The sequence below is a fragment of the Panulirus ornatus genome, chromosome 8 (assembly GCF_036320965.1).
Source record: "Panulirus ornatus isolate Po-2019 chromosome 8, ASM3632096v1, whole genome shotgun sequence".
In the NCBI taxonomy this organism is placed as follows: Eukaryota; Metazoa; Arthropoda; class Malacostraca; order Decapoda; family Palinuridae; genus Panulirus; species Panulirus ornatus.
In genome coordinates this window covers 35,253,600-35,268,785 of record NC_092231.1, presented here as the reverse complement: position 1 = coordinate 35,268,785, position 15,186 = coordinate 35,253,600, and the positions used below count along the sequence as shown (strand labels likewise).

General features: G+C 39.2%; 1 protein-coding gene across 1 annotated transcript in view; it reads left to right on the top strand.

Annotated features, from left to right (window-relative positions):
• Positions 1-15,186, top strand: part of LOC139749898 (uncharacterized) — a 321,502-nt gene that overhangs the window by 121,011 nt on the left and 185,305 nt on the right. The window contains exons 8-14 of the mRNA XM_071664295.1: positions 8,945-9,183; positions 9,530-9,745; positions 10,417-10,558; positions 11,497-11,735; positions 12,120-12,335; positions 12,656-12,797; positions 14,109-14,350. Of these exons, the coding sequence (XP_071520396.1) occupies positions 8,945-9,183; positions 9,530-9,745; positions 10,417-10,558; positions 11,497-11,735; positions 12,120-12,335; positions 12,656-12,797; positions 14,109-14,350 (1,436 nt within the window). The remainder of the gene's footprint in view (positions 1-8,944; positions 9,184-9,529; positions 9,746-10,416; positions 10,559-11,496; positions 11,736-12,119; positions 12,336-12,655; positions 12,798-14,108; positions 14,351-15,186) is intronic.

Below are 15,186 nucleotides of genomic sequence, written 5' to 3'. Positions count from 1 at the left end.
CCAAACCCGCTGCCGTGCCAACTTTCTTCTTCCGTAAAGCTTTTACCACCTCTTCTCTGTTTACCAAATCATTCTCCCTAACCCTCTCACTTCGCACACCACCTCAACCAAAACACTCTACAACTGCCACTCTATCATCTAACATATTGAAGAAACCTTCAAAATACTCACTGTATCTCCTTCTCACATCACCACTACTTGTTATTACCTTCCAATATGCCCCCTTCACCGATGTTCCCATTTGTTCTCTTGTCTTACGCACTTTATTTACCTCCATCCAAAACATCTTTTTATTCTCCCTAAAATTTAATGATACTCTCTCACCCCAACTCTCATTTGCCCTCTTTTTCACCTCTTGCACCTTCTGCCTGTTTCTTTCATACATTCCCAGTCATTTGCACTGTTTCCCTGCAAAAATCGTCCGAATGCCTCTCTTCTCTTTCACTAATATTCTTACTTCTTCATCCCACCACTCATTACCCTTTTTAATCTGCCCACCTCCCACGCCTCTCATGCCACAACCATCTTTTGCGCTAGCCATCACTGCTTCCCTAAATACATCCCATTCCTCTCCCACTTCCCTCACGTCCTTTGCTCTCACCTTTTCCCATTCTGCATTCAGTCTAGGATAGGGGAGAAAGAATACTTCCACCTATTCTCTGCGTGTCGTAGAAGGCGAGTAAAAGGGGAGGGAGCGGGTGGCTGGAAATCCTTCCCTCTCGTTTTTTAATTTTCTAAAAGAAGGAACAGAGAAGGGAGCCAAGTGAGGACATTCTTTTAAAGGCTCAGTCCTCTGTTCTTAACGCTACCTCGCTAACACGGGAAATGGAGAATAGTATGAAAACCCAATTATGTATATATATATAACAATTCTCAGCACCACGCAACAATTCGTCTGCTATCCTCTGAAAAGAACTACTACGACTCTTCATGAAAAAGGTAACATTTCTTTTTGTTATAAGCCATCCATGGTTACTATTCCTGAGATGGCTTTCATCCTTTTCGTCAATCCCACCTGCCAATATCCTTTCAAGAGATCGAACTTGCGCCACAAATATCGCATCACCGATGCGACATTATATGAATCCGTTTTAGTTGCATTATTGATCTTCCTATAGTCTGTACAAAATCTGTGAGAACCGTCAGGCTTAGGAATTACTACATTTGGTGAGCTCAAAGGGCTGTTACTTGGCTCTGTCAAATCATGCTCGAGCATGTACTCTTCCTCCTTTTCATTATCTCCCTTTTCTTCGGACTCATTCGGTAAGGATGTTATTTAATCAGAGAAACATTTTCTACTTCTACATCATGAATTGAAACACTCACTCTTCTTGTGGCATCAGGAAACAATGACTTGTACTAATTCATGCTTTCCACAATTTCACGTATTTGTGCAGTGTCAAAATATTCAAACTTACTCTCTAACTTACTCAGTGTCTCAGAAACTTGCAAATTTTCATCTTTACATCTACCTATCTGAACATTATCTGGACCATCAAATTTTGCATCATCAACCTTTATGCATCCACAACTCGCTTCTTCCCTTACTATACGATGTTTCCTTTCACATTCCACTTTTCTCTCAATGGCTTCATTGAATCAAAAGGCATAATTGGTTCTTCTTTCGTCCATCTGGTGCGTTTAAAACATACTTCGTACTTTCTCTCCAACTGGCCACGGGCCACTCACTATACCTTGCTTTGCCAGGGTTACCTGGCACCAGCAGTAACATCTCTCCTGGATGAGACTCTCTGGCTCTGGCATTCTGGGTCTCCTTCAGGTTCTCACTGACCAGCTCACAAGCTCTTATCAGTCTTCCCTTGAAATCACTAACATAACTCAGAAACTTTGGAGAGTCATCACTGACTCAATGAACCTCTCACATCATGACCAAAAAGAAGCTCAAATAGGTTAAACCCAATCGACTCCTGCACAGCGGCTCTCAAGGCAAACAGAGCTAACGGGACACCCTCGTCCCAATCAATTTCAAGTTCTTCACGATAAATTATCAAAGTGTTTTTTAATGTTTGATGAAACTGTTCTAAACTATCTTAACTCTGAGGGTGGTATGAACTGGAAAGTCTCTGTTCAATATGAAGTCCATCTAAAACTTTTTTTTTTCATAGTAGAAGTAAAATTGCTCCTTGGATATGACTGAATTATTTATGGCAGTTTTACCCGCGAAAATTATTCAACTAACTTTCTTGCAATATTTTGGTGTAGATACTTCTCAGCGGAACTGCTTTGTGAAACGGGTTGACAAACGCATGATAGTCAACAAATAATCATACCTCTTCAAGTTTTCGGCAAAGGTCCAACAAAATCATTTATGATTTTACTAAAAGGTTTGCCAAGAGCTGGGATTGGTTTCAGTGGTGTTGGATGAATAATCTAATTTGGTTTCCTTACTTTCTGACAAACTGGACAACTTTAACAAAAAATAAGCAACATCTTTCTTAATACCAGACTGATAAAAATGCGTCAGTAGTCTACTTACAATCTTCCTTATTTCTAAATGTCTAGATAAACTAGAATCATGGAATGAAGTAATGATATTATTCCTATACTCACGAGGAACTACAATTTCCTTTTTCATCTTCCAGTGATCTAACGTAGTAACACTCTGAGGCCTCCACTTTCTGATCAACATCCATCCTCCTGACTCATCATTGAACTGGCTATTTCTCTTTGCTACATTCCAACCATCCTTCAAACTAGTATTTTCCAAATGAAGGTTTATCAATTCATCTTTATTAACTTTGAAATTTGGAGAATAATCCACTTTAAACTCCACTTTGTCACGTCACTTTACATCACACCCCTCCTCAAATAGTTCACCCAGTTCTATATCATCTACATCTCTAGCCTCAGTCATAACTCTAGTAACAACACAAGCAGGATATACACTAGTATTTGTCACATTACAATGATCATCATCACATACAAGACGTAAGTCTGATAAGAACGTACCAGTACCTCCATCAGGAACTCCCTTTACATCTTCAGAAGTTTCTATTCTATCAGTTTTAGAACAGACATCGAAGTTTGTTTTAGGAACAAACATAGCAACAGAATTAGGATCAACAAGATCAAAAGGGATTATGAATCATTTTTGGTTCTGGAACTACTCTGTCTCCTGCCAGATCGTTTCCTCACAACATGTCCACTACATGGATAGTAAGTTCATCACTCACACCAACTTTACCATTAACAAGTCCAGTCTCAAGGTTAACTTAATACCGTGGAACGGTCAATCCTGCTTTACACAATTATACTGGCCTACTCACCAAAGTACGATTTTGCGGTTTACTTTAGCAATTCTCTGAGGGCAACGCTCTGGCTAGCTCCAGTGTCTCTAGTAATTTTCCTCTTAGGGCCACTCTCGCAGTGATATCTCTCCCTCAATCACAGATAGTTAAACACTAACCACACGTTTATACTTATCTTATATCACTATGGATATTCCGAGGCTTCTCCCAAGCAACAATTAACGCAGCTGACTTTGAGATGTTTTTACACTCAATTCTGACATGACCTGTTTCCCGACATGAATAGTATCTCACTAGCGGCCTCTCCTGCCGACCCAAAGGTCTGTTAGAACTTGACTGTGACTCTGTAACATTTGCCCTTGGTCACCTTGTACCTTAACACCCATATTTTGCTTATAATAGATATAATTTGAACCTTGTTTTGAACCCTTCACTTGGTTTAGTTGACCTTTTGTCACTAGGCGAATATCTAAATTCTTTGTATCCACACTGATTGTCTGACGTCTCTTCCCTGTACACTTTATACGCAATTACTAGTTGATCCGCTAAGTATGCAGCCTCTTTCAGATTCTAAACTTCGTTATTCATAAACATCATATAGAATATCAGGATTTACTAAATCTTTCAAATGCTCTGACAAAATCATTTGCCTCAAGCCTTCCATGCTTTATGCATCCTCAGATTTACAACACCTGTCAGTTCTATCTCACACAATCTAGCCAACTCTAAATGAGTCTGCTCATCCTTCAGACCTCTAAACCTTCTCCTGTAGACTCCTGGACACAACTGAGCAGATTTTAACGGAGCCATTTTGACTACTTCATGATCAACATATTCAGTTATATCTAAACATGTATATTTCTGTCTTGCTTTACATGTGAGTTTTGTCTGAACAAGAATTACCAAGTAACTTTATTCCAATCTTTCAGGGTTATCATTTGCTCAAACTGATTAGAGTCGAGATGAATTTAGATTTAGAAAGCAACGACAACAAACTCTTGATCCCAGATTACAGACAAGGAAATTTTGAAAACATTAGACACAAAATTTGCAGCACCAATTGAACAAAACTTCTAAAAACACACGACTTGAGATTGAAAATAAACATATTCCACGAATTATGAAGAGAACTTGCTATATTTCAAAACCATCATGGATGGATACAATAACAGTAGGACTAATTTGCCAAAAGAATACATATAAGGATATTAAATCAATGGGAGATGGTGAAAATCGCCAGGAATCAATGAAAATCCAAAGAGAGACTAAGAAATGTCATAAAACAGAGTAAACGAGATGAAGAAAAAAGAATTTACTTGAAAGTTTAGAATTATCAGAAGTAATTCTTCAACTATATAAGACAAAAGAAGTAAAAGAAGAAATTGGACACCTACGAAATGAACATACACTAACTACTGACGACAAGGGAATGGCTACCATATTGAATTATTCTATAAACTCTGTATTCACAACTGAACAAACATCTCGAATACTGCAACCAATGAAAATGTTTCGAGGATCTGATGAAGAGTTGAAGGTTAGAGAAATATTGAGCTCTGAAGTACTTATATACCTGGCCCTATTAAATCCTAACAAATCCAACGGCCCAGATAACGCAGTTCCAAGATTCTTAAAACAGGTCATGAGACAGCTGATATATCCCATAACAAAATTACCCAACAAAATTCTATCGGATGGTCAGGTGCCAAATGACTGGAAGCCAGCAAATGCTACTCCTATATCAAAAAAGAAGGAGACAAAAAGTGTGCCTTGAACTACCACCCAATTAGCCTTACGTCAATGTTAGATAAAATGATGAAAAAAAAATAATACGAGATGAAATTGTCACGTTTCCAGAACACAAAATGATATCTGACAACCAACATGGTTTCCGCTTTAGAAGATCCTGCATGACGAATTTGCTGGAATTCTTTAATGTCATTCATCAGAATTTGGGAGAAAAATTACAGTGTGATGTAGTATACTTAGATTTCCAAAAGGCTTTCGATAAAGTATCTCACAAGAGCCTTTTACATAAATTCACAGCACACAGGTCCATGGATCAGAGACTGGCTTACTGGAAGAAAGCAGCGTGTACTGTTAAACGGCGAAGCGTCAGGTTGGCTAGATGTAACGAGTGGTGTGCCACAGGGGTCCGTCCTCGGCCCAATTCTTTTCAAAATAAACATTAATGACCTAGAACTTGATGTCATTTCTAAGATCTCCAAATCTGCTGACAATACTAAACTATCAGGTAGAAATGTAAACAGGCAAGACTGCGAAATATTTCAAAGAGATCTTCATTTACTAGTAGAATGGTGAGACAGATTGCAAAGGAAGTTTAATGTAGACAAGTGTAAAGTTATGCACTTTGGAGACAAGAATATTTGTTATGAATACAAACTATTTGGAAACTCTCTAACTAAAGTAAATGAAGAAGAGGACATTGGAGTTGTCATTAGCAACAATCTGAAGTACACTAAACAGTGTTAAACAGGAAGTAAAAGAGGCAACCAAATGCTAGGTTTCACAGCCAGGATCATAGATTACAAGACATTGAAAAAATTATCACACCTTATAATTCTCTAGTAAAATCACACCTTGAATATGCAGCTCAGATTTGGTCCCAAAACTATATAAAAGACGAGGAAAAATTAGAGCGAGTATAAAGACGCGACAAAATTGATCTCATCTCTTAGAAACCTGGCATACTAAGAAAGGCCAAAACGATTGGATCTTTTCCCTTAAAAAAACGTAGACTTCGCGGCGGCTTAATCCAAGAATTCAAAATTCTGAACAAGTTCTATAAAGTAAATCACGAACATCGTTTCCAGATATAAGAAAGTTTAATTACAGAAAAATGGAATAAAACTCAAAGCTAAAAGATATAGCATGGACTTTTGAAAACCTTTTTCTATGGGTTTGTTGAGCACTGGAATAAGTTACCGTCAAACGCAGTGAATGCTAAGACTACATATACCTCAAAAAGTAGTTTAGACAAATGTTTTATAAAACACGCCAGAAATAAACTATATAAACGACAGCGGTAAAGGGGACACTAGAAGGTTGATGTGTAGCAGCGGGGATTTGATGATCGCTTAAAAAACTACTGAGTGGAACTACATCTTGTCAAGTTAAACTTCTGTTTTCAGACAACATAGTCGTGGGCCGATCAGACTTCCTGTTGTCTGTCTTTCTCATGTAAATTAATATAAAGTTTGGTAAATCATTTACTCTGGCATCCACATCATTATTAGCTTTCCTGGAACCCATCTGTGCATGAGCGTCTATCTTTTTCAACCTAACCTCTTTCTCTGCTTCAATCTGCAATTTCTCTAACGCAAATCGTAATTTTAATTTCTCTAACATAACACGTTCGCTCACACCCATCTCTGCGTCAGGTCAACATTCTTTATCCTATCTTTCCTCATCTCCTCATATAACAATAGATTCTAGCCCTTCCACCAAGTTTGTTTGTATTTCTCTTTTAGTACTTGACCTTAAGTGAATTTTTTACATGCTTGCTAATTGGGACGCCTCATCTTTAGTGCACTGTTACAAATTTTGCAGTTTGAAGACTCCAAAAGCTTGCTCACATTATTTTCTGCCATAATTGACACTGTGTTGGTTTTGTTTTATGAGCAATACAATAAATGACTTGACCTAACCACACAACAAGTACAATGGCTTAAACTTAACAAAGATTTTTATCACTTTCAGTTACAACAGAATAATCACCTTGGTTCACACTGGTACACTTACAATGGCACAATTCAAACCTGGACAGGACCCCATATATCACGATCCCAAACCGCCTTCAGTTACGGTGTGTCTCGATGCCTTAACATATTAGCCCAGGCTATGTCTTCAGATAATTGTTTAGGTTGACATACTAGACCATGTAGACGAGCTACCTCTCGGTAAAAGTCGATAGTAACCTTTCTAAAAAACAAACACAAATTAATACTTATAATATCTAAGTAAATAACTAGGTCGGGATCACTAAGAAATACAATTGAAACAATCAACAAACAATATATCGCAAGAAAGAAAAAATACAACTAAGGATCCAAACACAAGATGGAAGCTATGGCGGACTAGCCACTAAAGTATCTATTCTAATTAAACCTGATATTTGCAACTACGAATGCATACTACTCTCTTTACTTTTACAAACAATGCCTATACATTTGTCCTTCGATATAATCATTAATCAAGGACAGATGACAAATAGTAAGGGCAAATACAACCGAGTTATAGAGAAACAAGTGCGTACGTCTAGCCACCTAGCAGGTGAGGAGAGAGAGAGAGAGAGAGAGAGAGAGAGAGAGAGAGAGAGAGAGAGAGAGAGAGAGAGAGAGAGAGAGAGAGAGAGAGAGAGAGAGAGAGAGAGAGAATCTACGTTTCAGCAATTTAGCTCCAGCTCCTAAGATTATTGTACTGACATAGTAAGTACTTTCTTTTTCTTTTACACATAAAAGTGATTACTATATCTTTTTTTTTTTACAATACTTTTACAATAGTTTATAAAACAAAGATAATGTCAATGACATAATCAGAGAATAGAAGATTTACATAATTCCCAAATCTGTAGGAGAAAATGCAGTGGTACGTTAAGGGGCGGGGTAGCGTTAAGAACAGAGGACTGAACCTTAGAGGGAATATCCTCACTTAGACCCCTTCCCTGTTCCTTCTTTTGGAAAGCTAAAACCACAGACCATCTTGTGTGAAACAAATGCAACAGTTCACCATCACTGTTGTTATGGCTGGAGATGCCGGCTAAATAGCCATCCGGAGAGGGACATCACTTGCCCAACGATAGTTCTACGGGAGAGAGGTTCTCTTTTACAAGGATTACTGGGATATTTCATGTGAAGTGAAGCAGAGAAGCTTCGGAATAGATAGATAGATAATAGATAGACAGACAGATAGATAGATAGCTAGATAGATAGATAGATAGATGGATAGATAGATGGATAGGTAGATTAATGGAAAGATAGATAGATAGATGGATATATAGATAGGTAGGTAGATGAATAGATAGAAAGGCATATACATAGACAGATTGATAGGAATACACATGAGAAAAATTGACAGCGGGAGGTCCATTGGCCCATCTTTGATATGTCCGTTTTGAAGAAATCAAAATGGTATCCTTCATAAGAGAGAGAGAGAGAGAGAGAGAGAGAGAGAGAGAGAGAGAGAGAGAGAGAGAGAGAGAGAGAGAGAGAGAGAGAGAGAGAGAGAGAGAGAGAGAGAGAGAGAGAGAGAGAGAGAGAGAGAGAGAGAGAGTCTGTGAAGAGTTTCTCGTCTGAAGATAAGTCATTTATCCACAAAAACTGGGATGGAAATCTTTCTAACATTCCTCACACTTCATCTGTCATAACTGAGGAAGATCATTTTACCTGTATGTTACTAGTTGCCATTTACAACACTTTTGCTACGTTCATATAAATCATCCAATAAAAGTAGTCAAATGAAAAATCTAACTTCACGAGAGCAACGGTAAATTGGTCAAAGTTAAGTGACAGATACTGTACAGTGCAAATGATGTGTATCCCATTGGTTGATGTCAGATACACATGTTCGTCTTGCTGTGTATGGTACACCTTCCCTGCTTCTGATTGGAGCGCAGACTCGAGGCCGAATGATTAATCATCTGATATTTCCGGCAGGAGAGACTCCTGCAGTGGTAAATGTGACGTCACTGGAGGAGCTGCCCACTCACCTGAATGGCTCGGTCAACTGGGGCGATGGCGAGACAGTCACGTACTTGGACCTGATAATGGACACGCTCCCTGGCAGGTCAGGATCAGTAACACGGTTCATATCCCACGACTACCAGGAACCTGGGGACTACCTGGTCACCCTCTCCCTCTCGAACCCTGTGTCCAGGACCAGCATCACCAAGGCAGTGAGTTGCTTGAAGATATTTGATATGAAATGACTCGTTGTAAGTGTTTTTGAGCTTCCTGAATGCGACGGTACCACCCTTGAGTAGTATGACCTCTAGTTTTGAAGGGTCAGGTCAAAGGTCATGCTATGATAGTCAAGGTCGTTACGTCTTGCTCAAGGGTCGTGCCACCGTTTTCAAAGGTTTCTACCGTTTTGATGACATGTTCTATATGAATATGCCAGCAAAAAAAAAAAAAACTAGAATAGATTTATCAGTCCAGCTCTCTCTTGTGAACACAGCACATCAGACACTTTCCCTTAAATCATGTAATCAGTCTTTAGGAGGAGAATAAAATCTTCCTCAGGTACGAGTGTTGGAACACCTCACCATTCACGAGATCCAGGTGATGTACCAGCGTGAAGCCGACGCCCCAGGATGGTCCAGTAGTGTCTTCAAGACGGATGTACCACTGAAGTTCACTGCTCTGAAGACGACTGGAAACCCGCATAACTTCACGATGCGCGTGGATGGAGACGTGAAAGCAGACACTTCCCCGTCACTTACCTACACTTTCTCTGCTGTAAGTCATTCAATATATGATGATAAGTATACGATAACCTCTTGTCTTCTATGCTCAGTAATGTATGTCTCAATTTGAATCACAGCAAGCAAGAATGGTATGACACAAAGTTTAAGGAAGCCTTTTGTGCTAAGTTCTTAGTTTAAAGTAGCTTTTTGTGCTAAGTTCTTAACTCAAGGAAGCCTTTTGTGCTAAGTTCTTAGTTCAAGGGAACTTTTTGTGCCAAGTTCTTAGTTCAAGGAAGCCTTTTGTGCTAAGTTCTTAGTTCAAGTAAGCTTTTTATGTCAAGTTCTTAGTTCAAGGAAACTTTTATGCTAATTTCTTAGTGTAAAGAAGCCTTTTGTACTAAGTTCTTAGTTCAAGGTAGCTTTTTGTGCTAAGTTCTTAGTTCAAGGAAGCCTTTTTTTTGCCAAGTTCTTAATTCAAGGAAGCATCTTGTGCTATGTTCTTAGTTCAGGGAAGCTTTTTGTGCCAAATTCTTAATTCAAGAAAGCCTTTTGTGCTAAGTTCTTAATTCAAGGAAGCCTTTTGTGTTAAGCTCTTAGCCTCTCTACTTCACGATTCCCAAAAGCTGAATGACAGATAACACACTTGTTGCTAGATATAGTGAAAATGAGGAAATGACAAGAATTTTCGCTCATTAGCCTAAATCTTGCTCCTCGTAATGCCAGGCTGGAGAGTACAACGTTAGCATGACGAGTGCTGGCGAGGCTGGCGTGTCTCCGTCTGTGACAACCACAGTGCTGGTGGCGAGACCACTGGCCAGGAATAACGTACAGGTGATCGTCCCACAGAAGGTGGTGTGGCCTCCAGGTAAGTCAACTGAGGTCCTCAGCTTTTCTCCCTTCGTCAGATATCTTCGTATATTTTCATATTCTTTCTCTAGTTTTGTTTTATTTGGTTGTTTATAAGACTAGTTTGCTCTGACAAGACTTAAGAATTAAGCATGACGTCCCAGTATGATGATTTTGCAGTTATTTTTCACTTTCTAATTTCTCCTCTGAAACTGAACGGGCCGCCTACAGGCAAGGCCCCGTGTCTTACTGCGGTACGACAGCCATCATCATCATCATCTCTGAAACTACTGGGCCAATTTGGACCAAACTTGGCCAAGATGGTCTTTGGGTGATTTCTCTTCATTACTGGCTTATCCCTTTTGAAATACCTGTTTCCAGTTGTCTTGATCACTATTCACGTTGTCCTGATGGACTTTATAAAAAATGTACGTTGTCCGTGCTTTAGCTTTTCACGTGTCAGCCTCTTTCTCTGACACATGAGATCTGATATGGAGCAAAGCTGGTGGGGATGGTCGCTGGGTAGTCCATTAGCAAAATGGTTTCCAGTGACCTTGAGCAACATCTATGGTAATGATATCTATTATGAAAATCATCTATTATCTGTCCGTCCGTCCGTCCGTCCGTCCGTTACTCTTTCCACATTTCTATCTTCGACTCTGAAACTACCAGGTCAGTTTGAACCAGTTTTGGGAGAGATGGTCTGTGAGGGAGTCCTTCTGATTTTTTCTTTAGGTGACTTCGACTGCCGTCCAAGATGGCAGGTAATTGTTAAAGGAAAAGTAATTTTTGGTGTTAATTTTTCACATCTTAATCATCTGTTAAACTACTGAACCACTTTAATCCAAATTCCAGAAGGGATATCTAAACAGTGACATGATTTTTGACTTTATTACTTTTGATATTTGTCTAAGAAATATTCTGCTGCCGTTAAACTCTTTACCGTCATGTCTACAGCTGAAACAGATGTTGTGGTAGTGGTAAAAGCTGCAAGGGAGCTGCCGACCAATGTGACGTGCACCGTATCCTGGGGTGATAACCAGGCAGATACGAGGCTTGACCTGCGGGAGCACACGCCTCCTGGAGCCACTGGTGCTGTATCACAGGACTTGACCCACCGTTACACACAGCCAGGCACCTTTCAAATCACCTTCAGCATCAAGAACCCAATATCTCAGGTCGACATCACTAAGAAGGTGAGCGATTAAGATGCTGTTGTAATGAATGATAAATTACCACTGAAGAGCAAATTCTTGCTCTGATTTCATTTTCTTATGCTACTTAGGAAAAAATCTCATTTTCTGGAGTTCAGGGGGTGTTTCAGCAGTACCGAAGATTATCCTGAGGACAAAAGCTATGACTGCTTCACTGAGAGAGTTTAGAGATGTTCTGAATTTGGAAATCATATGGACTTATCAGTGTAATGCCTCACTGTTACTTAAGGTCAGAATATTCTTATTCAATATTTTACTGGTGAATAGGAACAGCACATTATAGAGCAACATCTTACACGCAAACCGGGACAAAATATTCTAAAATTCACATGTAAATTGATAATATTCCAATTTAATGCCTCTCAGGTAAGAGTATTGGATCATCTTACAATGGAGAAGATCCAGGTGCAATACTTAGTGGAAGACGATGCCCTACCACTGGCTTCTAACGTGTTTAAGACTGGATTGCCTATCAACTTCACTGCTGTGGTCAAGACGGGCAGACCCGCTAAATACACCTTGTTTGTTGAGGATGAAATGATCACAAAAGACTCACCATCAATAATCTACAGTTTCCAATCAGTAAGTTGGTTGGTTATACTGCTGTCTGAGTGGAACATGGACGATATTAAGTGAACTGTGTACGAATATATAACCACATTTTCTTGGAACCTTGATTTCCATTGTAACGATACATTTTTGTATTAATTAGTGCCGTTTAAGAATGACCTGTCCTGGTTTGAAATATTACTGGGACAATGTAATCCAAGTCTTCAAGAAATGTGGGTTTTATCTTCATAAAGGAATAAGTCATTCTAGTGCTCATTACAGACATCTCTAAGTTTAAACAGATGCCTTCTAGCACAGCTGTGGTATCATGTGATACCTCTGTCTCTCTCCAGGCTGGGAACTACAGTGTGAGCATGACGGGGTCAGGCGAGGCTGGAGTGTCCCCACCTGTGACCACTATGGTGGTGGTGGTTCGACCCTTGATGAATGAAGACCTGAGTCTGAAGCTGCCTGATCTTGTGGTGTTGCCTCCTGGTAGGTTGCAGTTACTGAAGCCAGGCTCATATTCACCCACTCTCGAAGCTTATAAAGCTTTTATGAAAGTTCACATTAGATATTCAAGTTTTGTAAAAAAAACCTGAAACGATTTTTGGCTGAAGTCTAGTTTTGACAAATTCATGATATGTTTTAAATCAAGACTGTTGAATTTGAAATTCTAATTCTTAATATATGATAATGGTGATCATAAATGATAATATTGTTGATAACATGGCATGATGTACTAAGAAAAAATTTAGATGAAAAAGGTCCGTGAAAAACACGCATGATTCATAACTGAATTCAAAGATATGATATAAACTGTAAAGAAATGATATACAAATTTATTTGATATTCATTTGATATTGAGAATATGTACATTTGGAAACGTATGTTTAGGCTAAACAGAGCTAGAGCATGGAAGTATGTTAATGTATAGGATGCCACACATTGTATCTATAGAGTATGTATACAAATCCTATCTGGTAATGAACATTATACTTCTCAAACTAACAAAAATATAATCTAAAAAAAAGGCTTAAATGTAATGTTAAGACAAGATACTTAATTCTGGTTTGAACAACACTTGGTTCTCTCTGTGCTTCATGTTAGATATGCCTTCTCCCACTTGCATCCCATTTTGTTTTTACTGTCTCCTTTTCACCATCTGAATGTTTACACCAGGGAATAAACACTGAGAAGATTGAGAGTTTTCACAGCATATATGTGCATGAAGTGGTAAATGTAATTATGGACTGACAAAAAGACGAGAAAGATACAGGTTACTTAAGAAGATGATGACTCCTGAAGGGCAGAGTAGATTGGTTAATATGCTACTGACTCACAGGGAATACCGTAATGTGCGACAGAAGAGATATGGTCATTATTAGGACACAGTAGATCCGTCCCTCTCGCCGCACTAGTGCTTCAATGGGCATCCAGGAACACTTGCTTGTATTGAAGGTTGAAGTAAAATTAGGAGGGTGGATGATGTGAAATAAGGAATTTGTCAGATATGATTGAGAATGCGATGGATACAATGCTTTAATGGCACGGGTTATCAGGGCAGCTGTAAAGGGAAGAATGAGAGAAGATATGAAACTTGATTCACCCGGTGATTATTGATGCCGGAAGTCAAAGCTGAGTAGGAGGATATAATAACAGTAAGAGGATACAGGGTATTTGGGTAATTGCTGACGAACTGATGGTATGGCAACTTTGTTTTTAGAATACATTCACGTAGTAGTTGCAGGTAAACAGATGTACATATCTAGACTTCGGACATTTCAACATGTGGTTTATCTTCAGGCAAGACGACTGCAATGATAACAATATCAGCGCCAGAGGAGTTGCCCACTTACGTCCTGGGTTACAATGTGACCTGGGGTGATGGTGAGGTCAGTGCTGGGACTGACCTGACGGCGGAGACACAACCTGGAGCTAGTGTGTCCATCAACAGGAACGTGACTCACCACTACACCAATACTGGCATCTTCCAGGTGACCTTGTTCATCTTCAACCCAGCCTCCCAGGCCAGCATCACCGGCTCGGTAAGCAAGATGTGGTTGTTGTAGTGGATTTCACTCCAGTGTCACTTTCTGCTCTACTCTTTAGTTCTCCAGTGAAGAAAATCTCTGATATTACTCTTCTTGTCACAATGATTTTCCTTATTGCTCTATGAATATATATTTACAGGGATAACTAACTAAACCCATCAATTGCCCTCGACCTCAACTTTAAGTTCGGTTACCGTATAGTAAAGCTCTTGATGATTAGCAACTAAGTGAGTTACCAAGATGATTACCAGGAGAGGAAATTAATTTCGTGAAAGGCAGCCAGTAGATCTTAACATATGTAAACTTGAAAGGAGACGGGTAAGAGGTCTAATTTAGGTAACACTGATCAACAGCCAAAATGTTTAGGAATTAAAAGTAGCTAATCTTTAGTAATACTGGGACGCTTAGTACGAATATAAATCTTGAGATTGTTAACTGACTGTAATGTTGAAGATTCAGAGTGGATCCTGATATTCACTGTCTGTACTGGTTGACGTTGTGCAGCTCCGAGGCAAGATCTGGCAACCCTGAAGGTGTGAAGTAGATGATGCATTGAACAACCAGGTTTTGCGTGATGCAATACCGGGTTGCGCATACCTTCTTGCTAATTATCATTTTTTTTTCGAGGACTCGCCAATGCCCACGTGTCGTACTCGTTTCCTAAAGGCTTTCTTCGTACCCCTAGGTTCCTATTCGAGTCAAGCTCTTGACATCTGTATTCGAGTTAGATCTGGCTTATATATTGTAATCACCGTTCAAACCATTCTCTTTTTACAAATACAATGGAATACAATACAATATAATAATGTAATACATTATAATACAATACA